This window comes from Protopterus annectens, chromosome 15.part0 (assembly GCF_019279795.1).
Source record: "Protopterus annectens isolate FY-2018-M chromosome 15.part0, PAN1.0, whole genome shotgun sequence".
NCBI classification, from domain to species: Eukaryota; Metazoa; Chordata; order Ceratodontiformes; family Protopteridae; genus Protopterus; species Protopterus annectens.
Window position 1 is genome coordinate 773,825,070 of NC_056749.1, and position 26,895 is coordinate 773,851,964.

The following is a 26,895-nucleotide window of genomic DNA, read 5'->3' on the forward strand; positions in this document are numbered from 1 at the left end:
AACAGCAACCTGAAACAAAAGAAACTACCCTCCTGCTCCCTGAGAGGCCGTGTTATTAACACAGTGAAACTTGTAGCACAAGTAAATTCAAGTAACTATTACCGAAACACACCTTCTTGGAATTGTAGGAACAGCAACCTGAAACAAAAGAAACTACCCTCCTGCTCCCTGAGAGGCCCGTGTTATTAACACAGTGAAACTTGTAGCACAAGTAAATTCAAGTAACTATTACCCGAAACACACCTTCTTGGAATTGTAGGAACAGCAACCTGAAACAAAAGAAACTACCCTCCTGCTCCCTGAGAGGCCCGTGTTATTAACACAGTGAAACTTGTAGCACAAGTAAATTCAAGTAACTATTACCCGAAACACACCTTCTTGGAATTGTAGGAACAGCAACCTGAAACAAAAGAAACTACCCTCCTGCTCCCTGAGAGGCCCGTGTTATTAACACAGTGAAAGTATGTGCTGTTCTGGTTAATAGACCATTGTTTCACTAATTACAGGATTAAGAATTCCCTGTTATGCTAGGCAAGTTCCCTATTTTAGGATAGCCAGCAGCCTACTACCTCCCCATCTTTCCTGTTTTGATCCTTTTACCTAACGCTTGTAAACAGCCAATACTCTCTCCTTTTTAAAAGTAACCTTACTCCCTCTCTCATAGCCTGATACCCTTGTATATGAACTTTCAGTCACAATCAGTTACTGTCCACTAGGAGGCGCTTTACCATTTCAATCTGTATCTCACCTCACTACATTAATTTCTCTAATATACCTCCCCACCCTGTTTCTTTCTCTCAATTCCTTCTCTTTATAGACATTCTTATACACCTCCCTCCCTTTTCCTTCAACTTAATTTCTATACTCTACTTCTCTGTTCGGTATATCTTCCTCATACCAGCCTGTTTACTTACCTCTACTTCTTCCTCACTTTCTACCTTACCTGCTAAATTCTATCATTCCACTGATTGTCTTCCTTAGTAGTTCACTCTCTTGTCTCAACCCGCTCCGTTTGCCCTCTGCGGCTCACTCCGCTCCCCTACCCTGCCCCCAATTCCCACCCGCCCCCAGACGTCCTACATTTATACCAATAATAGACACACCCTATCCAGTTCACTCCAATCAGATTTCTAACATTCCCTAACTAACCAAACCTGCTTTCTCAACACCACACCCAGTAATTTAACCTAGCCCCTCCCCTATCTTAACACCTCTCCCACTACTTTACGAACCCACCTTATCTCCTATCTTCCTACTCTCACATCTAGCCCTCACCACACCTTTAAACTATATCTCACCTATTTACTAGCCTCCATATAACGTAATATGCCTATATCATCCATCCATCCACAACTTAAAACACTTATCTATCTGTTACTTGTATCTTCTCTTATATCTACTTACCTCTTAACCTCTTATGAACATCCACTGAATTCTTCTCTTTCAATTCCTTCAAAATACACCTCTACCTCTACAACACATTTATCTCCTACCTTCTTAAACCCAACCACACAAACCAACTACCTATTTGCCAAATACCATAGACTAGCACACTTCAAATTCAAGAAACCTAGATCCAGGAAAATACTCGTATCCTCCTATAGACTTCCACAACAAAAAAATTTCATACTTCTCCACCTTCTGCTAGATGGAGATATTCATCCTAATCCAGGCCCACATCATAATAAAACCATTACACACAAAATACAAAACAAAACTACATCTTTCTCATTCTCCAAACCCACCAATTCTCTGTCTATTGCCCATCTCAATATACGAAGTATCTGTAACAAAACTAGTCAACTTCATGCCCTTCTAGAAGTCTATCAATTTGACATTTTATGTTTAACTGAAACTTGGCTAAAGCCTTCAATTAAAGACAGTGAAATCACCCCACCTGGTTATAACATCATTAGACTCGACCGTACTGCCAAAAAGGGAGGAGGGGTAGCAATTCTGTATAAAACAAAACTCCAAATTAGTACCTTAAATCTGACTCTTACCATTGACAATAATGCTGAAGTTATCAGCTCTAAACTTCAAGTCAATACTACTAAATCCATAAATATCATCTGTGCTTACCTCCCTCCCGGAAATAATATCAACACCCTTCAACACATCCTTGACCTACTATCAACTAAACTCCCTCAAGAGACACTAGTCTTAGGAGACTTTAACATAGATTGGCATTCCTGTAACAGTAATAACCCCACTTCCCATATCAACCTATATGGCTTCAAACAACTCATTAATACTCCCACTAGAACTAATAAAACTAATAATACTGAAACCACATTGGACTGGATTCTTACTAATACTCCCTTACAAACCTATAACTCAGGCATCCTTCCAGATGATCTTAGTGACCACTCTCTAACCTATATCATTAGATACAAAACTAACCTAACCTTACCTACCACATATAAAACTCTACGTACAAAAAAACATTTTAACTCTGCACAGTTTCTAGACGAACTAATACATTGTAACTGGGCCCCACTAAAACATCTCCCACTTAAGGAAGCAGTTGAATACTTCAATTGTACATTCCTATCTATCCTAGATCACCATGCCCCAAGCCGTACCATTAGAACCAAAACAAAAGCAGCACCCTGGCTAACCAAGAATACGAAGCAAAAAATTATTCTCAGAAATAAATCCTGGGATAAATGGCGGTCTACCAAAAATCTAACTGACCACCAAAACTTTAGGGAGCTGAGAAACAGCACCAAAAAAGCTATTCTGACAGATAAAAAGAACTATTACTTTCAATTACAGAAAAACACCATAAAAGAACCAAAAAAATTCTGGACTAGTATTAATAATCTTCTATCCCCTGGCCAAGCAATCACACCGAACCCTCAGGATTCTGACCCAGATAATCCCACACAAATAGCCAATGACTTCAACTTTTTCTTCACCAATGCCATCCAAACTCTTGCAAACCACCTCTCTCCTGACACTTCTAAACTACTCTCACCTAGTTCAAAAACTACTCTTCCTCCCCTTCACCTACAACCTGTATCTACCTCCTATATCCAATCTCTACTACAAAAACTAAAACCTACCACCCCATCTGCAGACAAGCTTCCTGCAGAATACCTGCAAATAGGAGCTAAAGCCACTGCCTATCCCATTGCCATCCTTATAAATAGATCTATAAAGGAGGGTATTGTCCCTTCTATCTGGAAAATATCCCATATCATTCCCCTACACAAAGGGGGCAAGTCTAATGACTTCTCTAACTTTCGTCCCATAGCACTCTTATCACCCATAGCTAAAATCATGGAAAAATGTATCCATAAACAACTACTAAACCACCTTCTCCATAATAACCTACTTGCCAATAGTCAACATGGATTCAGACCTTCCCACAGCACCACTACTGCATTACTCTCCTTTACCAACTCCATCAACTATAACCGTAATATCAATAAACTCTCATCTTCTCTCTTCATAGATCTATCAAAAGCCTTTGACATGGTTAATCATAAACTTCTTCTGTACATACTTAAATCTCATGCACTTGATCCCTCCTCCTTAACTTGGTTTACTTCTTATCTGGAAAATCGTCAGCAGGCAGTACTTTGGAAAAGTTCACTATCTACCCTCCTCCCTATCTCTATAGGAGTACCTCAAGGGTCTATCTTAGGCCCACTTCTATTTTCTATCTTTATTAATGACCTCCAATCAGCTATCCCTAACACCTCTTGCATACAATATGCAGATGATTCCACTATAATCTGCACTGCTTCTTCTCAAGCGGAACTCCAACCTCTTACCCAAAAAACCTTTACCACTGTTGAACAGTGGTTTTCTGACCGTTGTCTACTCCTTAACCCCAAGAAAACCAAATTACTACTGTTCGCACCTACCAGCAAATCTACTTCCCTAGACTTCTCTATTACTTCCACTGATAATACTCTTATTACTCCAGATTCTTCTACAAAACTACTAGGTATTACTATTGACAATAATCTTAACTTTAACTGTCACATCAATAACACAATAAAAGTAGTTAACATAATGATTGGCTCCCTTTACAGAATCAAATCCTACCTTACACCTGAAGCACGAACCACCTTAGCCCAATCTCACCTCCTCTCTACCCTTCTATATGCTTCCCCTATTTACACTAATCTCTCTAAAAGTAACCTCAAAAAACTTGCTTCATCTTACCATAATATTGCTCGATTTGCCACAGGATCCCAGTTTAGAACACACCACTGCCTGAACTTAAAACAACTAAACTGGCTTGAATTTCCTAACAAGCTTATTTATCAGCAGCTCTTAATAGCTCACAACATTCTATATCAACCATCCAAAACACCAATACTCTCCAACCTCCTTACTCCCTACAACAACCTGAAACAACTACGTTCTTCAGATAAACTACTAGTTAATAGTACCAAACCCAATAATGCTGCAGGAGATTGTCTTTTTTCCAACTCAGTTGGCAAAATGTGGAACAAACTTCCACTCAATATCTCATCTTTCTCCAATCTTCCACTCTTTAAAAACAACTGAGAATCCATCTTAATAAACACTGGCTTTGCTCCTGTACCAATCCTGATTAACCTTTCTTCCTCCTTTCCTCTACCTCAATATTTCCTTCTCTCTATACTACATCCTGACTGATTCCCACTGACATTACATCCTTGTGGATATAACTCATCTCATATATACAAAAAAAAAAAAAAAAAAAAAAAAAATTTTTATGACATTGATAATGGTATGACTATGTATTATTTACACTACGTTCTGATATTATCAAATTGAGTATTGCAATTATTTAATAACTTTTTTTCTTAGGAATAATATCTTGCTATGTATATTTCCTCTGACATGTAAATTACCTATACTAAAGTCTAATTATCTACTATGCTCAATTTTTGTCTTGTTTTGTTTTGTTTTGTTTATTTTTTGTATTCCCTATACTTGTTATAACCATTGGAGCTTTTCTCCCCGGGCCTCCACTGAAAATGGACATATATCCAGCTGGACTAGCCCGGTCAACAAATGTAAAATAAAATAAAATAAAATAAAATAAATGTTGCTCATTTTCAACTCAGTGTCTTAACTCAGTAAGCGTTGTTCTAACCAGAATGTCGCCAGAAGCAGGGCTTCTGAATATCACTACAAGCAGAGGTCTACACTGATGTCCAGAGAGCATTGCGTTTTGAGACTGATGTCCATGATAGACATAAATGATTGGACAAGCAGAGGTCCACATTGATGTCCAGAGAGCATTGCGTTTTGAGACTGATGTCCATGATAGACATAAATGATTGGACAAGCAGAGGTCCACACTGATGTCCAGAGAGCATTGCGTTTTGAGACTGATGTCCATGATAGACATAAATGATTGGACAAGCAGTGGTCCACATTGATGTCCAGAGAGCATTGCGTTTTGAGACTGATGTCCATGATAGACAGGAATGATTGGACAAGCAGAGGTCCACATTGATGTCCAGAGAGCATTGCATTTTGAGACTGATGCCCATGATAGACAGGAATGATTGGACAAGCAGAGGTCCACATTGATGTCCAGAGAGCATTGCATTTTGAGACTGATGTCCATGATAGACAGGAATGATTGGACAAGCAGAGGTCCACATTAATGTCCAGAGAGCATTGCTTTTTGACACTGATGTCCATGATGGACAGAAATGATTGGCAGGGATTCAGTGACGTTCACTGAGGCTGAGTACAAGATATCCCCATTGAACTGAGAGGTAGGCATCAAAGGTATGATCAAAATTATCTCCCTTGACAAATACTACCTCTCCTGAAGTGTTGAGACCACAGAACAGGGTATGTTAAGTTAGGAATGGTGTGTCTCCTGCAAAAGGTTTGACTTTATATGGATAACCGATAAGTCTGGCTTTACAGCAGACTCTGTCTATGCTCATCAGTTTAGCCATCATTGTAACGTTACACTCACTCTGTTTACTTGCAGGTATTTCCAGTTGGTAAACTCAGCTTCAATTAAGTGGTTTCTCCGACATTTTTAGGGGATCTTTGCCCTGAAAATCTAAGCAATGTAATATACCTTTTAGCCTCTTCAGTCCCTTCTGCCAGATCATTTTCTGAACCACTTACACCACGAGTGTTGTCTTTTGTATAAAACAGTAGGAATAGATGTCTTTCTAGTCTCATGTTGCAGTATTCATTACTGTAGTGAGGTGGCTGCCTGCAGCACTGTACATCCGGCCAGTATATCAAAGTCTTTGGAAAGGGGTGCATGTGACGTTGCATGCGTGTGCCATAAACTGACATCAGCTATAAATGTGACATCTGCATGTATCCAACTCAGAACTTTCCTGGCGCAGTGATCATCAGACGTCCGATCGCCAGCTAGAGGTGTTTTCGCTTGTTTGTTAACGTTCAGCTGCCCGTTACAGATAAGTTACCTTTTCTTATCTTATTGTTGGGGATTAACTGTATTCCAGCTTTTCATGACTTCTAGGAAGGGCAAGTGTGCTTGTGGAAGACAGATTTCCACACAAGAACACTCACAGCCAGTGTGTCTTTTGTTTAGGTGAGGAGCACGATTACAAGGCCTGTATTCTCTGTCAGTCGTTTGTCCCTAAAACCTTAGGAAGTCGTTTAGCTTCCTTAAAAATGTACCTAGAAAACCAAAGGCTCCAATGTCAGGCCTTAAGTATGGAGGGCGCTGCGGATTTATCCGATGAGCCGCCAAAAAAGAAGGCCAGGAAAACTAGTCCTGAAACTGTATCTGTGCTTCAGGAATCTGTCAAGTCTCTTGAGGTGGGTGAGAGCCCAGGGACTCCTCGGGTCTTGGATTTACCGTCTGAGCTGGGAACCTTATTGGACACCAGATCGGCAGAAATTCACAGTTTGTGAGCCATCAGGCCCTGATGGCGAGAGGGAACCACGGCTCCTGGATTCGGATAGGCCTACCGCTTCTCTACCAGCTACCCCAACGTCGTCCCTATGACCTTCTAAATCTCCTGCTTCTCTCAAAAGAAAGCTGAAACTTAAACATACTACAACACCCAGCACTTCTGAGTGGGAAGTTTTCTCACAAAAATTATTTAAGGCTTTTCAGGCCTTTCAACCTCAGTTGCCTTAACTACCAGCTTCAGGCCCATGTTTGGAAGATTCTGAAGAGGACACCTCCTCTGATGATGATTCCCTGTCCTACTCCTCTCAAATTGAATCCCCTAAGGATTTTGCCTTCCAAGAGGAAGATTCCTTGAGTCCAGACTCCCCTGGTGAAGACTTCTCTTTCACTACTAATCTGATGAGACAACACTTCCAATGGAATGTTTCCGAAGTCTCTGATACTAAAAGAAGATATTTTGAACTTCTGCATATGGAACAGCCGTCTCCTTCTGCTGTTCCCCCTGTGCTCCCAGCCTTTCCGGATGCTTTTCAAGCAGCTTCCCAGAGTCGTGAGTCCCAGCCCCCAGCATCCAGAAGACCTGACAGATTTTTAAAGTTCCCCCCTCAGTCCCAGTTCCTGTTCAGAAGCCCACCAACAAACCCTGCTGTTGTAGCGGGGCTATATTATATTCTCAAAAGCCAACAATGTTGAATCTGACATTGTCGACACAAGAATATTGAACGCTTAGAATCTCGAGCGTCTAAATGGAAATCTCCATAAGGGGAGATTTCCGTTTACTGCAATGTAGTGCGGTCTCGGAGTTGGTATATTTAAGTAGCGGGGGTGTGCAGGGGGGCTTGCCCCCCTGCTTAAACCAGTTAGGGTACTTTTTTCTTTCTTTTTTTTTGTCTTTTTATAAGGTCGATGTTTGAAAACATCGCCATATGGTGTCGACCATATCTTGTTCAATGTTTTCAAATGTCAGTCTTATAATATAGACCCGTTGTAACGGTATGTGCAGACAGATCTTCTAGACAGTTACCATCTTCCACTCTTTTCCTCTCTGATAAAGATAGCAGATTTATGGATAATGAGGGTAAGAAAATGTATATCACTTCCAGCCTTACTATTAGAACTTTAATTACCAGACACACATGGCACGGTTTGTCCTGGATACTTCAGCTAAGGCCTCCTCTTTTCTGCCTGACTTGACTGATTCACCAGCAAAGGCTCATCTGACTACACTCTCCTTTCCACAGCTTCTCAAGTGACCAGACACTCCTTGTGTAGTTATGATGCTGTGGAGGTGTCTTCTAAGTCTACAGCTACTGGCTCAGTCCTTCAGTGGTATTCATGACTCAGACTACAGCCTTTTCAACTTGATTTTCAGGCTAAACTGTTAGATGCCCCCTCGATACCTCTGCACTGTTTGGTACTGCTTAGTCTGAGCTTTTCAAATCCCTTCAGGAGAAAGGAAAAGAACTGCAGAATTCGAAACATTTACTTGTTTCTCCCATACCTAGATACCACAGAAACTATCCTCAAAAGGCTACCTTTGTGAGGAGACAATCTACTCCACCTGCTAGCCATTCTAGGGGAAGGAGACACTCCAAATGCCCAACAACTCCTAGAGCATCTACTGTCTCCACTCCTTCCTTTCAGAGACAACCTGGTCAAGACAGAGCTCCCCCTCTGTGACTTAGCTCAGCTGCTTCACCACACCCCTTTTTCCCTGCATCTCACCCTATCCCTACCCCGTACCCTCCTGGCAAGAGATCACCACCAATCAATGGGTGTTATCCAGCATCCAAAATGGATATTTCATGGCTTGGTGGGCTGCTCCACCTTTTCAAGGCATCCCACAACCACCAACTTCTCAACTACCACTTTTTCCTCCCATCCTAAAATAACTTCTGGTACAAGGCACAATTCAGTCTTTCCCTCCAGAACACATAGGCAAAGGTTTCTACTCCAGGATGTTTCTGGTACCTAGGCAAGATGGTACTTGGAGACCAATTTGAGAACTGTCCTGCCTCAACCTGTTCCTCAAGGTTGCCATGTTCAGGATGCTTACTCTACAGACCTTACTGCCCCCTTATCCCATATCAGGTTACATGGTGCCTGTGGACCTGACGGATGCTGCCTGTCTACACATACCCATTCATCCCACTTGCAGAAAATTCCTACGTTTCTCTATACGTTCTTCTCATTTTCAGTTTTGTGCTTTACCTTTTGGTGTCTCTACTGCACCCAGGGTCTTCTCAAAATGTCTAGCCCATGTGATAGCTCACTGCAGACTGCTGGGAGTTCAAATATATCCCTATCTGGACCACCTTCTGATCCTTCACAGAGAGACCTTCATACCCTAACTCAGCATCTGCAAAAGGTTTCTAACATCCTGGAAAAATGCGGGTTCACTCTAAATGTACAAAAATCACAGTTCACTTCCAGCCAGGACCTGATCTTCCTAGGTTGCAGGATACAGACAGAATTAATGACTGCCTTTATTCCACAGCACAAGATAGACAGTTTGACTCAGTACCGCCACTCTCTGCTTCCCCTCTCAACCTTGACAGCCACACAGTTCCTAAAACTGTTAGGACACATGGCTATGTTGATCCCTATGCTACCCCTGGCCAAACTTCACACGAGGAAATTTCAGTGGTGTCTAAAAACTCTCTGGAGCCAACACCTACAACCCTTAGACGCCACTATCCCATTTTTGCCATGTGTGAAAAAGGAACTTGGGTGGTGGATCACCCAAATCTATCTCAACCAGGGAGTCCCCCTACAAATTCCAACTCCAGTACAGCATCTTTACATGGATGCTTCAGACCTGGGTTGGGGAGCAGACCCTGTGGTTGATAAACTTCTGATCCCTTTTCACCACAATATTCAGAGGACATATTCAGAGTCCTGCTGGAGGAAACCAAGCACTAGAAAAAAATTACATTGCAAAGTGGAAAAGATTTTCCAGGTGGTGTTCTAAGAACAAACAGGACCCTTTGGTGGTTCTAGTACCTTTGGTCCTTGCCTATTTGTGTGAGCTCCTGCATTCTGGATTATCATAGTCTTCTGTAAAGGTATACTTATCTGTAATCCCTGCTTGTCTGCCTTTGCTACCACCTTTAGCATCCAGGCTAGAGGTAAAATTATTCCTTAAAGGAGTACTGCATATTAGACCTCCTGGGAAACATGTTCCTCCACCCTGGGACCTTAATTTTGCACTGGAAAAACTAACAATACCTCCCTTTGAACCATCCTTTTCGGCTACTCTTAAGTTCTGCACATGGAAAACCATACTGCTGGTGGCTTTGACTTCTGCCAGGAGGGTCTCCGAAATCCAAGTCCTCATGTCCATCCCTCCTTACCTCATCTTTCACAAAGACAGGGTTTCCTTATGTACTAACCCATCATTCATGCCCAAGGTAGTGATGAACGCTCCTTGAACCAAGCCATCATCTTCTCTGTTTTCTTTCCACATACTCAGAACTCCTCGAAAAGGAGACTCCATTCCTTGGATGTGCACAGGCAGTTCAGGTTCTACCTGGACAAGACTAAGACCATTAGAGAATCAGACCAGCTTTTTGTCTCCTTCCTTCCTAGAGCCATAGGCAAAGCATTTTCTAAACAGACCATTGCTTCCTGGATCTCAAAGGCCATCTCCTTCTGCCATGCCTTGCATGGCTAGCTTTTAGCCTCTAAAGTGAAGGCTTATTCCACCAGGGCCACTGCTTCCTCTGCACCCTTTTTCAAAGGCCTAGGCCAAGCAGCCATTTTGGAGGCAGCTGTATAGTCTTGTGTGCACACTTTCACCAAGCATTACAAGCTGGATTTGATATCCAGCTCTAGAGATTGTTTTGCCAAACAATTCTATGGGTTTCATTGACTCTACGCCTACTCCAACCACCCAGGGTTCTACCTAAAAGCTTTCAACTCTTCCTAAAGTAATGGATACTGCAACATGAGAATAGAAGGACATAGAATAGTTTTGTAAAATCTTACCATAACCTTAGATGTCCTTCTCTTCTGTGTTGCGGTATTCAGAACCCTCCCTTCTCCCCTCTTTACCTTTCTCCTTTATGATTTATATTCTTGTTTGGATATCTTCTTGGTAGTGGATTATACTTCTTTCAGTAGCTGGTAGTTTTTTTCTTATACACTGGTCGGTGAGCCTACTTCCCCTTTCTGGTACTATAGAAGTGGGCATGAGGTAACCACTACTTTGCTCTGTAGGCTCCTTTCTGCAGTTTTGTCTGACTGTAATACTAGGAGGTTTATCTTCTGTGGCAGTCAGTCCTGAGTTGGGTACATGCAGACGTCACATTTATTGCCAACGTCGGTTTATGGCACACATATACAACATTGCACGTACCACTTCAGAGTTTGGTATATTGACCAGATGTACGGTGCTGCAGGGAGCCGCCCCCCTACAGTAATGAATACTGAAACATAGAAGAGAAGGACATCTAAGGTTATAGTAAGATTTTACACAACTATTCTGTTTTGTGATTTGAGGCTGTAAAAGTGTGCTTCTCAGATGTGGGAGTGGTGTGAGATGATTTGTTTTACATGTTGAAGGCAAGAGAATGTAGAGGCAATATTTACAGGAGCTCATAGGACATGATTAAGGTGTAGAAGTTGCTACCTCACAGGTAAGGGTACTATCAGCTGAAAATCTTTATGGCCTTTCTTAACAAAGAATATTTTTGAATGGCTTCCTTCGTAATGTGGAACTTGCTATCAGGATGTATGTTTTTCACCTTCAAGGAAGGATTCTCCTTTATAAGTGCATTCTCATTTGTCCAGCTGCTGTAGGGACTTTTGGTCTACAGACGGCTAAAAGTAGCTCAAAACACTGTAACTGAATTTTTGCACAAGTTGTTTCTGTTAGTACTACAAGAGAGAGAAGTCTGTTTTAATAAATTGCATTCTCGATGTTATAGATGAAGAACGGGAGCAGGGCCATTTTATTAATAAATTGCATTCTCAATGTTATTGATAAAGAACAGGAGCAGGGCCATTTTATTAATAAATTGCATTCTCGATATTATAGATGAAGAACGGGAGCAGGGCTATTTTATTAATAAATTGTATTCTCGATGTTATAGATGAAGAACGGGAGCAGGGCCATTTTATTAATAAATTGCATTCTTGGTGTTACAGACAAGGAATGGGAGCAGGGCCATTTTATTAATAAATTGCATTCTTGATGTTATAGATGAAGAACGGGAGCACTGCCATTTTATTAATAAATTGCATTCTCGATGTAGGTGAAAAACGGGAGCAGGGCCATTTTATTAATAAATTGCATTCTCAATGTTATAGACAAGGAATGGGAGCAGGGTCATTTTATTAATAAATTGCATTCTCGATGTAGGTGAAGAACAGGAGCAGGGCCATTTTATTAATAAATTGTATTCTCGATGCTATAGACGAAGAACGGGAGCAGGGCCATTTTATTAATAAATTGCATTCTCGATGTAGGTGAAGAATGGGAGCAGGGCCATTTTATTAATAAATTGCATTCTTGATGTTATAGATGAGGAACGGGAGCAGAGCTATTTTATTAATAAATTGCATTCTTGATGTTATAGATGAGGAACGGGAGCAGGGCCATTTTATTAATAAATTGTATTCTCGATGTAGGTGAAGAACAGGAGCAGGGCCATTTTGTTAATAAATTGTATTCTCGATGTTATAGATGAAGAACGGGATCAGGGCCATTTTATTAATAAATTGCATTCTTGAAGAACAGGAGCAGGGCCATTTTATTAATAAATTGCATTCTTGATGTTATAGATGAGGAACGGGAGCAGGGCCATTTTATTAATAAATTGTATTCTCGATGTAGGTGAAGAACAGTAGCAGGGCCATTTTATTAATAAATTGTATTCTCGATGTTATAGATGAAGAACGGGAGCAGGGACATTTTATTAATAAATTGCATTCTTGATGTTATTGATGAACGGGAGCAGGGCCATTTTATTAATAAATTGCATTCTCGATGTAGGTGAAGAACGGGAGCAGGGCCATTTTATTAATAAATTGCATTCTTGATGTTATAGATGAGGAACGGGGGCAGGGCCATTTTATTAATAAATTGCATTCTTGATGTTATAGATGAGGAAAGGGAGCAGGGCCATTTTATTAATAAATTGCATTCTTGATGTTATAGATGAAGAACGAGAGCAGGGCCATTTTATTAATAAATTGCATTCTCGATGTAGGTGAAGAACGGGAGCAGGGCCATTTTATTAATAAATTGCATTCTCAATGTTATAGACAAGGAATGGGAGCAGGGCCATTTTATTAATAAATTGCATTCTTGATGTTATAGATGAAGAACGGGAGCAGGGCCATTTTATTAATAAATTGCATTCTCAATGTTATAGACAAGGAATGGGAGCAGGGCCATTTTATTAATAAATTGCATTCTTGATGTTATAGATGAGGAATGGGAGCAGGGCCATTTTATTAATAAATTGCATTCTCGATGCTATAGATGAAGAACGGGAGCAGAGCCATTTTATTAATAAATTGCATTCTTGGTGTTATAGATGAGGAACAGGAGCAGGGCCATTTTATTAATAAATTGCATTCTCGATGTAGGTGAAGAACGGGCGCAGGGCCATTTTAATAATAAATTGCATTCTTGATGTTGTAGGTGAAGAACGGGAGCAGGGCCATTTTATTAATAAATTGCATTCTTGATGTAGGTGAGGAACGGGAGCAGGGCCATTTTATTAATAAATTGCATTCTCGATGTTATAGATGAAGAACGGGAGCAGGGCCATTTTATTAATAAATTGTATTCTCGATGTTATAGATGAAGAACGGGAGCACGGCCATTTTATTAATAAATTGCATTCTCGATGTAGGTGAAAAACGGGAGCAGGGCCATTTTATTAATAAATTGCATTCTCAATGTTATAGACAAGGAATGGAAGCAGGGTCATTTTATTAATAAATTGTATTCTTGATGTTATGGATGAAGAATGGGAGCAGGGCCATTTTATTAATAAATTGCATTCTCGATGTTATAGATAAAGAACGGGAGCAGGGCCATTTTATTAATAAATTGCATTCTTGGTGTTACAGACAAGGAATGGGAGCAGGGCCATTTTATTAATAAATTGCATTCTTGATGTTATAGATGAAGAACGGGAGCACGGCCATTTTATTAATAAATTGCATTCTCGATGTAGGTGAAAAACGGGAGCAGGGCCATTTTATTAATAAATTGCATTCTCAATGTTATAGACAAGGAATGGGAGCAGGGTCATTTTATTAATAAATTGCATTCTCGATGTAGGTGAAGAACAGGAGCAGGGCCATTTTATTAATAAATTGTATTCTCGATGCTATAGACGAAGAACGGGAGCAGGGCCATTTTATTAATAAATTGCATTCTCGATGTAGGTGAAGAATGGGAGCAGGGCCATTTTATTAATAAATTGCATTCTTGATGTTATAGATGAGGAACGGGAGCAGAGCCATTTTATTACTAAATTGCATTCTTGATGTTATAGATGAGGAACGGGAGCAGGGCCATTTTATTAATAAATTGTATTCTCGATGTAGGTGAAGAACAGGAGCAGGGCCATTTTGTTAATAAATTGTATTCTCGATGTTATAGATGAAGAACGGGATCAGGGCCATTTTATTAATAAATTGCATTCTTGATGTTATAGATGAGGAACGGGAGCAGGGCCATTTTATTAATAAATTGTATTCTCGATGTAGGTGAAGAACAGGAGCAGGGCCATTTTATTAATAAATTGTATTCTCGATGTTATAGATGAAGAACGGGAGCAGGGCCATTTTATTAATAAATTGCATTCTTGGTGTTATTGATGAACGGGAGCAGGGCCATTTTATTAATAAATTGCATTCTCGATGTAGGTGAAGAACGGGAGCAGGGCCATTTTATTAATAAATTGCATTCTTGATGTTATAGATGAGGAACGGGGGCAGGGCCATTTTATTAATAAATTGCATTCTTGATGTTATAGATGAGGAAAGGGAGCAGGGCCATTTTATTAATAAATTGCATTCTTGATGTTATAGATGAAGAACGAGAGCAGGGCCATTTTATTAATAAATTGCATTCTCGATGTAGGTGAAGAACGGGAGCAGGGCCATTTTATTAATACATTGCATTCTTGATGTTATAGATGAAGAACGGGAGCAGGGCCATTTTATTAATAAATTGCATTCTCAATGTTATAGACAAGGAATGGGAGCAGGGCCATTTTATTAATAAATTGCATTCTTGATGTTATAGATGAGGAATGGGAGCAGGGCCATTTTATTAATAAATTGCATTCTCGATGCTATAGATGAAGAACGGGAGCAGAGCCATTTTATTAATAAATTGCATTCTTGGTGTTATAGATGAGGAACAGGAGCAGGGCCATTTTATTAATAAATTGCATTCTCGATGTAGGTGAATAACGGGCGCAGGGCCATTTTAATAATAAATTGCATTCTTGATGTAGGTGAGGAACGGGAGCAGGGCCATTTTATTAATAAATTGCATTCTCAATGTTATAGACGAAGAACAGGAGCAGGGCCATTTTATTAATAAATTGCATTCTCAATGTTATAGACGAAGAACAGGAGCAGGGCCATTTTATTAATAAATTGCATTCTTGATGTTATAGATGAGGAACGGGAGCAGGGCCATTTTATTAATAAATTGAATTCTTGATGTTGTGGATGAGGAACGGGAGCAGGGCCACTTTATTAATAAATTGCATTCTTGATGTTATAGATGAGGAACGGGAGCAGGGCCATTTTATTAATAAATTGCATTCTTGATGTTATAGATGAGGAACGGGAGCAGGGCCATTTTATTAATAAATTGCATTCTCGATGTAGGTGAAGAACGGGAGCAGGGCAATTTTATTAATAAATTGTATTCTCGATGTTATAGAAGAACGGGAGCAGTGCCATTTTATTAATAAATTGCATTCTTGATGTTATAGATGAGGAACGGGAGCAGGGCCATTTTATTAATAAATTGCATTCTCGATGTAGGTGAAGAACGGGAGCAGGGCCATTTTATTAATAAATTGTATTCTCGATGTTATAGACGAAGAACGGGAGCAGGGCCATTTTATTAATAAATTGTATCCTCGATGTTATAGACGAAGAACAGGAGCAGGGCCATTTTATTAATAAATTGTATTCTCGATGCTATAGACAAAGAACGGGAGCAGGGCCATTTTATTAATAAATTGCATTCTCGATGTAGGTGAAGAACGGGAGCAGGGCAATTTTATTAATAAATTGTATTCTCGATGTTATAGATGAGGAAAGGGAGCAGGGCCATTTTATTAATAAATTGCATTCTCAATGTAGGTGAAGAACGGGAGCATGGCAATTTTATTAATAAATTGCATTTTTGATGTTATAGATGAGGAATGGGAGCAGGGCCATTTTATTAATAAATTGCATTCTCAATGTTATAGACAAGGAATGGGAGCAGGGCCATTTTATTAATAAATTGCATTCTCGGTGTTATAGACGAAGAACGGGAGCAGGGCCATTTTATTAATAAATTGCATTCTTGATGTAGGTGAGGAATGGGAGCAGGACCATTTTATTAATAAATTGTATTCTCGATGTAGGTGAAGAACGGGAGCAGGGCAATTTTATTAATAAATTGTATTCTCGATGTTATAGACGAAGAACAGGAGCAGGGCCATTTTATTAATAAATTGCATTCTCGATGTTATAGATGAAGAATGGGAGCAGGGCCATTTTATTAATAAATTGCATTCTCGATGTTATAGATGAAGAACGGGAGCAGGGCCATTTTATTAATAAATTGCATTCTTGATGTTATAGATGAGGAATGGGAGCAAGGCCATTTTATTAATAAATTGCATTCTCAATGTTATAGATGAAGAACGGGAGTAGGGCCATTTTATTAATAAATTGCATTCTCGATGTTATAGATGAAGAACGGGAGCAAGGCCATTTTATTAATAAATTGTATTCTCGATGTTATAGATGAAGAACGGGAGCAGGGCCATTTTATTAATAAATTGCATTCTCAATGTAGGTGAAGAACGGGAGCAGGGCCATTTTATTAATAAATTGCATTCTTGATGTTATAGATGAAGAACAGGAGCAGGGCCATTTTATTAATAAATTGCATTCTCAATGTAGGTGAAGAACGGGAGCAGGGCCATTTTATTAATAAATTGCATTCTTGATGTTGTAGATGAAGAATGGGAGCAGGGCCATTGTATTAATAAATTGCATTATCGATGTTATAGACAAAGAACAGGAGCAGGGCCATTTTATTAATTAATTGCATTCTTGATGTTGTAGTTGAGGAATGGGAGCACCTCGATTTTACTGAAAGTTACATTCGCTCTACAGCATCATGCAGGAACTCAGTACTTCACTTTCTGACGTGTGACAAAAACTGAGATGATTATTATAAAGTTTGCAGGTGGCAGAACTCTCACATAGGAGTATGGGGGAGAACAGATGCCTTTACAGAAGAATTAGGTGCTTCATCCGATGCCTCTTTTTCATGTAATAAACAGATGTCCTGACTGAAAGCACGGTTGCAGTATTAGTTTGGGGGGGGGGGGTATGCTGTAGAGTACCTGTGTGCATTCAGTTTAGCATGCGGGTAGATGACAAGAAATGTACTGATTGCAAAGGACATACCCCTCACTTCCATCGGGGGCGTTAGTGGGTTAGGTTATATCTGGTAAACAGTGGTATTCTGCTGATTTAAAGAGCTAAAGTTTGAGAGTTTTACAGGACCGAGGTAAGAGTAACTGAGTTATGCTTGGAGGTATGGTGTGACACACAGACTACAGTAGATGGCTTTCGGCTTACTAAATTAGCCGATGATTTCAGATTGGGTGCAATCATTGAGTCCCCCAATGATGTTAGCATATTACAGGAGGGGCTAACACAGACAAATGGCTGGTGCCAAAGCCAGTGTCTAAAACTAAGTGAAAAAAGTGCATTGTTATCTCCTTTGGCAAAGCAGAATTCCCTGCCTTTTACAGCAGTAACAGCCCCCTCCCTACACAGCAGTAACAGCCTCCTCCCTACGTTCAGATCTAGTGGTGTGAGATGTGGGAATAGAGGTGGGTAGCAGTCTGAACTTCGACTACCAAGTTTCCACAGTGGTAAGGAAAGCCTTCTACTTTGTGTATCTCACAAGTAAGGGCATCGCATACAGGTCTAAGGATAGTATAACTCCACTGTATTCAACCCTCATCAGACCATTTATAGACTACAGTGCTCATTTCTGACCTCACCCGACACCTGCAGCAGCTGGAGAGACCACAAAGGTTTCTCACCAAGAAAGTACAGGGCCTCCAAACCATGACTTATGTGGAGAGACTGAAAGTCTTGTCACTATACTGTGTATTGTATAGGCTGCTGAGAAGCAACTTGTATCTGGCCTACAGGACAGTCTCTGATCCTGCCCTGATGGATATGCTGCACATCCGCAAGCCGAGTGGTACAAGAGTCACTCGCTGTAGGGATCTTAACTAGCCTGTGACATTAACAGAACATGCTGGAAAGACAGATATATCTCCCAGAGATTGCTACTGCTCTGAAATAAACTTGCAGTTCACGTGAAGCAGAGCTCCTGACTGACCCTATTTCAAGTGCAAGCTGGACAAATGGTTGGGAGACCACAAATTCACCTGGAGGTATGTACCCATGTCCCTCATGGACTGGGATAGTCAGTGTTTATCATAAACTCACTCTGCAAATTAAGTCCATATAACCAAGGACATTTGAGCCAACTTGCGACTGCTGCTTTTTCGGAAGGTGGAGGTAGTGTGGAGAGAGGGAACGTGATCAGGTTAGAATTTGAGGTTGTAGGTTCTCTCTCTTGTGATTCTTCCTGCAGGGTAACATAAGAAGTTTTGGGTTAAGAGTTTAAATAAAAAAGTGCCAAGCAGTAGGTTTGCCATTTGTTGGATTAGTAGCCAGTTTGCTCTACTTTGAGGATTGCACAGTTGTGTTCTTTTGTTTTGTGCTAGCGAGATGAAATGGTATGTATTTGAAGTTGTTTGTAGAAAAGGAATATTTTTCTTTGAAGCTGAAGTGATTACTGGAATGGCGTATTCAAATGAGACTGTGAATATGCCTTTCCCTGTGGCTTCTCTACCTGATGGTGGCAGAAGGCGAAAAATCTTCTGTTCCTAGAAAATGGCTTGCTGTTTTTTAGCCTTGGTAAAGTGAACGTAAAGTTGAAAATTTAAATGTTGGTTCAGATAAAGCCATGGATATTAGAAAAAAAAAATTGTCAGCATTACTTTTAAGGTAAGTATTATTCATACACATTATGAATAAATATATTCTGCAAGTAACTTATCTGATTTGGTAACCATTGTGTGCAATCACATGGATGCAGAAAGCACTCCTTCTGTTTTAATTGTCTGTGGTCAGAGTATAGTAACCAGGTAGCAGAATAACTTGCTAGCAGTTTCGTAGCTGTTTTGTTCTGCTTTGTTTCAAGTAGTCTGTAAATGGTGTTTTCTGCTTAAACAGTAATGGCTTGGATAAATACATGGAGATGAAGCCAGCTCCTCCTGGACTTTCTCTTCCGACTTCTAATAAGGCAAAAAGACGTTCACAAAGGCAAGGTAAGGAGTGTTACTGTTTGAGATTTCACTTTACAATTCTTTTAGTATAATTTTTTCTTTCTCTAAAATGCCAAGAACTTTTTTGTGTCTGTAATGATACAGGTGTATTATGCTGGTATATGCAGTTTTACATGTACATATCTTTGTGAGAATTACGCAACATAAAAAAAGGAAAAGTGTTTCCATTTTTATTGTATGCAAATTTCGTATAACACGTAGATTCTGCTAGTATTTCCTGAAAACAGGCACCAGAAATTGTATTGCAGAATATTTTTTATAGCAGAACTTAAATGTTGGAGCTGTCAGGAATTTGTTCCATGTCATATGGTTCTTTTTCCATGATTAAGTTAATATCGTAAATTTCTTTCAGCTAAGTAACTAACAGAAATTCATGTAATCTAACAGAAGTAAATATGATATATTACTGTGTGGCTAAATTAATAACAGATAGTCTTACCACAAAAATCACTGAACCCACAGACATTGCCAACATACTGGCAGACAAGTTCAGTGCAAACTTCACCCCCCTCTCCCCCTCCAAAAGGAGAGATAACTATCCCAGCGGAGTGTAGCCTCCCAGACATCTCTAATGCGCAGGTGAAAGCTGCTCTCTCTAAAGCTAAAAACACAGCATCAATGGGACCGGATGGTGTCCCCGGCTGTGTGTTACACGAACTCAACGAGGAACTAAACCTGCATATAAGGCAGCTGTTTAATCTTAGCCTTACCACAGGATACGTGCCCAAGGAGTGGCGTACGGCAACTGTGGTCCCACTCCACAAAGGCGGTACCTCTACGGACCCTGGAAATTACCGCCCCATAAGCTTAACAAGCCTGGTCTACAAAGCTATGGAGAGGATCATAATGGAACTCATAAACAAAGACATAGGGGACTTGCAGACATTGGACCGGACCCAGTTTGGCTTTGTCAAGGGCAGATCATGCCTTTTGAACTTGGTCGACTTCTTCGAAACAGTCACCAAGGCCATTGATGAGGGAAAGGCAGTCCATACAGCCTACCTTGACCTTGCAAAAGCTTTCGACACAATACCCCACTCGGGTATTATAGAGAAACTTACCAGCTTAAATGTAAACCCATATGTCACAAGATGGGTTGCAAACTGGCTAAAGGACAGAACCCACAGGGTTAGAGTTGCTGGCGCCATGTCAGACTCCAAGCCGGTCACAAGTGGGGTCCCACAGGGCTCAGTCCTTGGCCCCCTGTTGTTCGGCATCTACTTCTCAGAAGTACAGGCAAACATAGGAGGACTATGGCTGACAAAGTTTGCAGATGACTGCAAACTGGGTGCAATAGTGGAAAGTACATCGGGACACAGATATCCTTCAGAGGGGTCTCACGGAAACTGATAACTGGTGCCAGAGCCATAGCCTGAAGTTAAATGCCAAAAAATGTATAGTCATACCCTTCGGGAAAAACAAGGTAACCCCAAGCTACCATATAGGTGGCAATCCATTAAGCACAGAAGAGGTTATCAGGGACCTGGGGACCCAGGTTGACAGTGGCCTTTCTTTTGACACTCACATTGCTAATGTGGTTAGAAAGACCTTCTACATTGCCCACCTGATCATGAAGGGATTCACATCCAGATCAAGTGAGGTCATTGTTCCCCTGTACTCTTCACTTATCAGACCAATGATCGAGTACAATGCCCCATTTGGGATGTATCTCACCCGACACCTGCAGCAATTGGAGAGACCCCAAAAGTTCCTCACCAAAAGGATAAAGGGACTCCAAAATCTGTCATATGCTGCCAGACTGAAGAAACTCCAGCTCTATTCAGTCGCATACCGCCTGTTCAGAGGTGACCTGTGCCTGACATACAAGGCCATGTCCAACCTGGAATTAATGGACATGCTCCACCTCAAAAAATCCAAATCTACCAGATCCACTAGAGCAAGCGACTTAAACCTTAGCACGGATATAAATCGGACATGCTGGAGGGATAGATTTGTCACCCAGAGACTCCCTATGCTGTGGAATAGAATCCCAGTCCATGTGAGGCAGAGCACCTCGCTGGCTCTGTTCAAGAGAAATCTTGACCGGTGGATGGGAGATTGTAGGTTTACCCCGGGAATCATCTCTGTGTCACTGCTGGACAGAGGCACAACAAACTAATGGGCACAGTATTTTTTAACATAAGGGGTGGCGTAAGCCACAAAACTTTGGGCTAGGCTTATAAATGCCTTAGGGCAGATAGCCTAGTATAAACCTATGCACCTATGAACCTATGAACAAAAACACAGGGCAGTGAGGGAAAGGAAGGGGAGAAATCAAATGCCATCATGGAACTAATGAATAGAGAAACTATAAAGCAATTAAGGTGATAAGTGTCACTGTTAGAAGAGTATAGAACAGGGAACAGATCAAAAAATACTTAGACTTCATGAAAGCAATATCGAAACACACCACACTTTCTCAAATAAACTGAAAATAGCAACAGAGGCAGCAAAACTTAGAAGAGATGCAGATAAATGCAGAGGAAAACTACAAAATAAGCAATTCATTGATGACTCAAAAAGGTTTTACAGAGAATTGGGAAACAAAGCAAAAAGAACAGAAACGGCACCAAAAAAAAAAAAAGAAACAGACACATTTTGGAAAAATATTCTTGAAGATCCTGTGGAACATAACAAAGATGTTGAATGGATAGAAGAAGTAAGAAGTAAAAGAAAGAATAAGTTCAAAGGTACAGGACATGAAATGATGTGAAATAATGAAGTAAAAGAAAGAATAAGTTCAAAGGTACGGGACATGAAATGAGGTGAAATAATGAAGTAAAAGAAAGAATAAGTTCAAAGGTATGGGACATGAAATGAGGTGAAATAATGAAGTAAAAGAAAGAATAAGTTCAAAGGTACGGGACATGAAATGAGGTGAAATAATGAAGTAAAAGAAAGAATAAGTTCAAAGGTACGGGACATGAAATGAGGTGAAATAATGAAGTAAAAGAAAGAATAAGTTAAAGGTACGGGACATGAAATGAGGTGAAATAATGAAGTAAAAGAAAGAATAAGTTCAAAGGTACGGGACATGAAATGAGGTGAAATAATGAAGTAAAAGAAAGAATAAGTTCAAAGGTACGGGACATGAAATGAGGTGAAATAATGAAGTAAAAGAAAGAATAAGTTCAAAGGTACGGGACGTGAAATGAGGTGAAATAATGAAGTAAAAGAAAGAATAAGTTCAAAGGTACGGAACATGAAATGAGGTGAAATAATGAAGTAAAAGAAAGAATAAGTTCAAAGGTACGGGACATGAAATGAGGTGAAATAATGAAGTAAAAGAAAGAATAAGTTCAAAGGTACGGGACATGAAATGAGGTGAAATAATGAAGTAAAAGAAAGAATAAGTTAAAGGTACGGGACATGAAATGAGGTGAAATAATGAAGTAAAAGAAAGAATAAGTTAAAGGTACGGGACATGAAATGAGGTGAAATAATGAAGTAAAAGAAAGAATAAGTTCAAAGGAACGGGACATGAAATGAGGTGAAATAGTGAAGTAAGAGAAAGAATAAGTTCAAAGGTACGGGACATGAAATGAGGTGAAATAATGAAGTAAAAGAAAGAATAAGTTAAAGGTACGGGACATGAAATGAGGTGAAATAATGAAGTAAAAGAAAGAATAAGTTCAAAGGTGCAGGACATGAAATGAGGTGAAATAATGAAGTAAAAGAAAGAATAAGTTCAAAGGTACGGGACATGAAATGAGGTGAAATAATGAAGTAAAAGAAAGAATAAGTTCAAAGGTACGGGACATGAAATGAGGTGAAATAATGAAGTAAAAGAAAGAATAAGTTCAAAGGTACGGGACATGAAATGAGGTGAAATAATGAAGTAAAAGAAAGAATAAGTTCAAAGGTACGGGACATGAAATGAGGTGAAATAATGAAGTAAAAGAAAGAATAAGTTCAAAGGTACGGGACATGAAATGAGGTGAAATAATGAAGTAAAAGAAAGAATAAGTTCAAAGGTACGGACATGAAATGAGGTGAAATAATGAAGTAAAAGAAAGAATAAGTTCAAAGGTACGGGACATGAAATGAGGTGAAATAATGAAGTAAAAGAAAGAAAAGTTCAAAGGTACGGGACATGAAATGAGGTGAAATAATGAAGTAAAAGAAAGAATAAGTTCAAAGGTACGGGACATGAAATGAGGTGAAATAATGAAGTAAAAGAAAGAATAAGTTCAAAGGTACGGAGCATGAAATGAGGTTAAATAATGAAGTAAAAGAAAGAATAAGTTCAAAGGTACGGGACATGAAATGAGGTGAAATAATGAAGTAAATGAAAGAATAAGTTCAAAGGTACGGGACATGAAATGAGGTGAAATAATGAAGTAAAAGAAAGAATAAGTTCAAAGGTACGGGACATGAAATGAGGTGAAATAATGAAGTAAAAGAAAGAATATGTTCAAAGGTACGGGACATGAAATGAGGTGAAATAATGAAGTAAAAGAAAGAATAAGTTCAAAGGTACGGGACATGAAATGAGGTGAAATAATGAAGTAAAAGAAAGAATAAGTTCAAAGGTACAGGACATGAAATGAGGTGAAATAATGCCAGGAAAACTGAAATTAAATTAATAAAATCTCCTAAGTGGAAAACCCCAGTCCCAGATAGGTACCTAACTTTTGGCTAAAAACATTCTCCCCTCTCTCCAATGTATGTTTCTCAACTCTTACTTTGAGAAATCTGAGGGGGGGGGTGGAACTGCTCCTTTAAGGAGCAAGGTGTTCTTCCTGATGGTACTGTTGAGAAGCTCTTATCTGTGGCAGTTTGCTACAAATGTACATTGTAGCAGACAATTTATTCACTTACCATGCCACCCACTAAGAGTGTCAGTCAGTATCACCATTCACTTCTGAATGCCATCACTGTAGTAAAGCCCAACGGGTAGCTGCCACTTGTGCCCCCTACACCTTGGACCCAGAGGGGCTGTCCACTTTGCTCCAGGCTAGCTACACTTCTGCTTTCACGTTCCTGCACACATAGTACAGATATGTTTTCAGCAAGGTTTAAATGGAGCATGACTTCTTATTTTGATGTTGAAATTACACGGTTGTTTTTGGTTTAGGATAAAAGTCTTATTATTATTATTCATGCCTGATTTATGATGGCCTTTAATATGGAGGTGACCCTTCCATGCACATACTTACAGTCACATCGTGTGTGTGTGGGTCAGTGTGTGTGTGTGTGTGTGTGTGTGTGTGTGTGTGTGTGTGTGTGTGTGTGTGTGTGTGTATATGTATATATATATATATATATATATATATATATATATATATATAGGTTCATAGGTTTATACTAGGTTATCTGCCCTAAGGCATTTATAAGCCTAGCCCAAAGTTTTGTGGCTTACGCCACCCCTTATATGAAAAAATACTGTGCCCATTAGTTTGTTGTGCCTCTGTCCAGCAGTGACACAGAGACGATTCCCAGGGTAAACCTACGATCTCCCATCCACAGGTCAAGATTTCTCTTGAACAGAGCCAGCAAGGTGCTCTGCCTCACATGGACCAGGATTTTATTCCACAGCATAGGGAGTCTCTGAGTGATAAATCTGTCCCTCCAGCACGTCCTATTAATATCCGTGCTAAGGTTTAAGTCGCTTGCTCTAGTGGTTTTGGTGGATTCGGATTTTCTGAGGTGGAGCATGTCCATTAATTCCGGGTTGGACATGGCCTTGTATGTCAGGCACATGTCACCTCTGAGCAGACGGTATGCGACTGAATAGAGCTGGAGTTTCTTCACTCTGGCAGCATATGACAGATTTTGGAGTCCCTTTATCCTTTTGGTGAGGAACTTTTGGGGTCTCTCCAATTGCTGCAGATGTCGGGTGAGATACATCCCGAATGGGGCATTGTACTCGATCATTGGTCTGATAAGTGAAGAGTACAGTGGAACAATGACCTCACTAGATCTGGATGTGAATCCCTTCATGATCAGGTGGACATTGTAGAAGGTCTTTCTAACCACTTTAGCAACGTGAGTGTCAAAAGAAAGGCCACTGTCAACCTGGGTCCCCAGGTCCCTGATAACCTCTTCTGTGCTTAGTGGATTGCCGCCTATATGGAAGCTTGGGGTTACCTTGTTTTTCCCGAAGGGTATGACTATACATTTTTTGGCGTTTAACTTCAGGCCATGGCTCTGGCACCAGCTATCTGTTTCCGTGAGTCCCTTCTGAAGGATATCCGTGTCCGATGCACTTTCCACTATAGCGCCCAGTTTGCAGTCGTCTGCAAACTTTGTCAGCCAAAGTCCTCCCATGTTGGCCTGTACTTCTGAGAAGTAGATGCCGAACAATAGGGGGCCAAGGACCGAGCCCTGTGGGACACCACTTGTGACCGGCTTGGAGTCTGACATAGCGCCAGCAACTCTAACCCTGTGGGTTCTGTCCTTAAGCCAGTTTGCAACCCATCTTGTGACATATGGGTTTAATTTAAGCTGGTAAGGTTTTTCTACAATACCCGAGTGGGGTATTGTGTCGAAAGCCTTTGCATGGACAAGGTAGGCTGTATGGATTGCCTTTCCCTCATCAATGGCCTTGGTGACTGTTTCGAAGAAGTCGACCAAGTTCAAAAGGCATGATCTGCCCTTGACGAAGCCAAACTGGGTAGGGTCCAATGTCTGCAAGTCCCCTATATCTTTGTTTATAAGCTCCGTTATGATCCTCTCCATAGCTTTGCAGACTAGACTTGTTAAGCTTATGGGGCGGTAATTACCAGGGTCCGTAGAGGCACCGCCTTTGTGGAGTGGGACCACAGTTGCCGTACGCCACTCCTTGGGCACGTATCCTGTGGTAAGGCTGAGATTAAACAGCTGCCTTATGTGCGGGTTTAATTCCTCATTTAGCTCATGTAGCACACAGCTGGGGACACCATCCGGTCCCATTGATGCTGTGTTTTAGCTTTAGAGAGAGCAGCTTTCACCTGCGCATTTGAGATGTCTGGGAGGCTACACTCCGCTGGGATAGTTATCTCTCCTTTAAGGGGGGTGAGGGGGGTGAAGTTTGCACTGAACCTATCTGCCAGTATGTTGGCAATGTCTGTGGGTTCAGTTTTTGTATCATTTTGGACTAATTCTGAGCATATCTGGGAGTTTCCACCCAGGTTCCTAACATAGCTGAAAAAGGCCTTATGATTGTCCTTTGAATCCATGGCAATTTTTCTGTCAAAATTGGCCTTAGTTGATTTTATGAGTGCTCGTATTTTTTTACTAATAATGATCAGGGTGACTTCCCTTTATGGATTTTGTTCTATCATGTAATAGCTTTCTCCTCTTATTGTAAAGTTTGTTAATGGCTGGGGTCCACCAGACTGGACGTTTGCCCTTTGTGGAAAGAGTCTTGGTTTTATTTGGGATTGCCTGATCCATGCAGTCCTG

General features: G+C 40.4%; 1 protein-coding gene across 1 annotated transcript in view; it reads left to right on the plus strand.

The window, feature by feature from the left end:
- The window catches only part of LOC122789882 (mast/stem cell growth factor receptor Kit-like), a 666,793-nt gene that overhangs the window by 444,914 nt on the left and 194,984 nt on the right, over positions 1-26,895 (plus strand). The window contains exon 8 of the mRNA XM_044057314.1: positions 19,397-19,491. Coding sequence (XP_043913249.1) covers positions 19,397-19,491 — 95 coding nt within the window. The remainder of the gene's footprint in view (positions 1-19,396; positions 19,492-26,895) is intronic.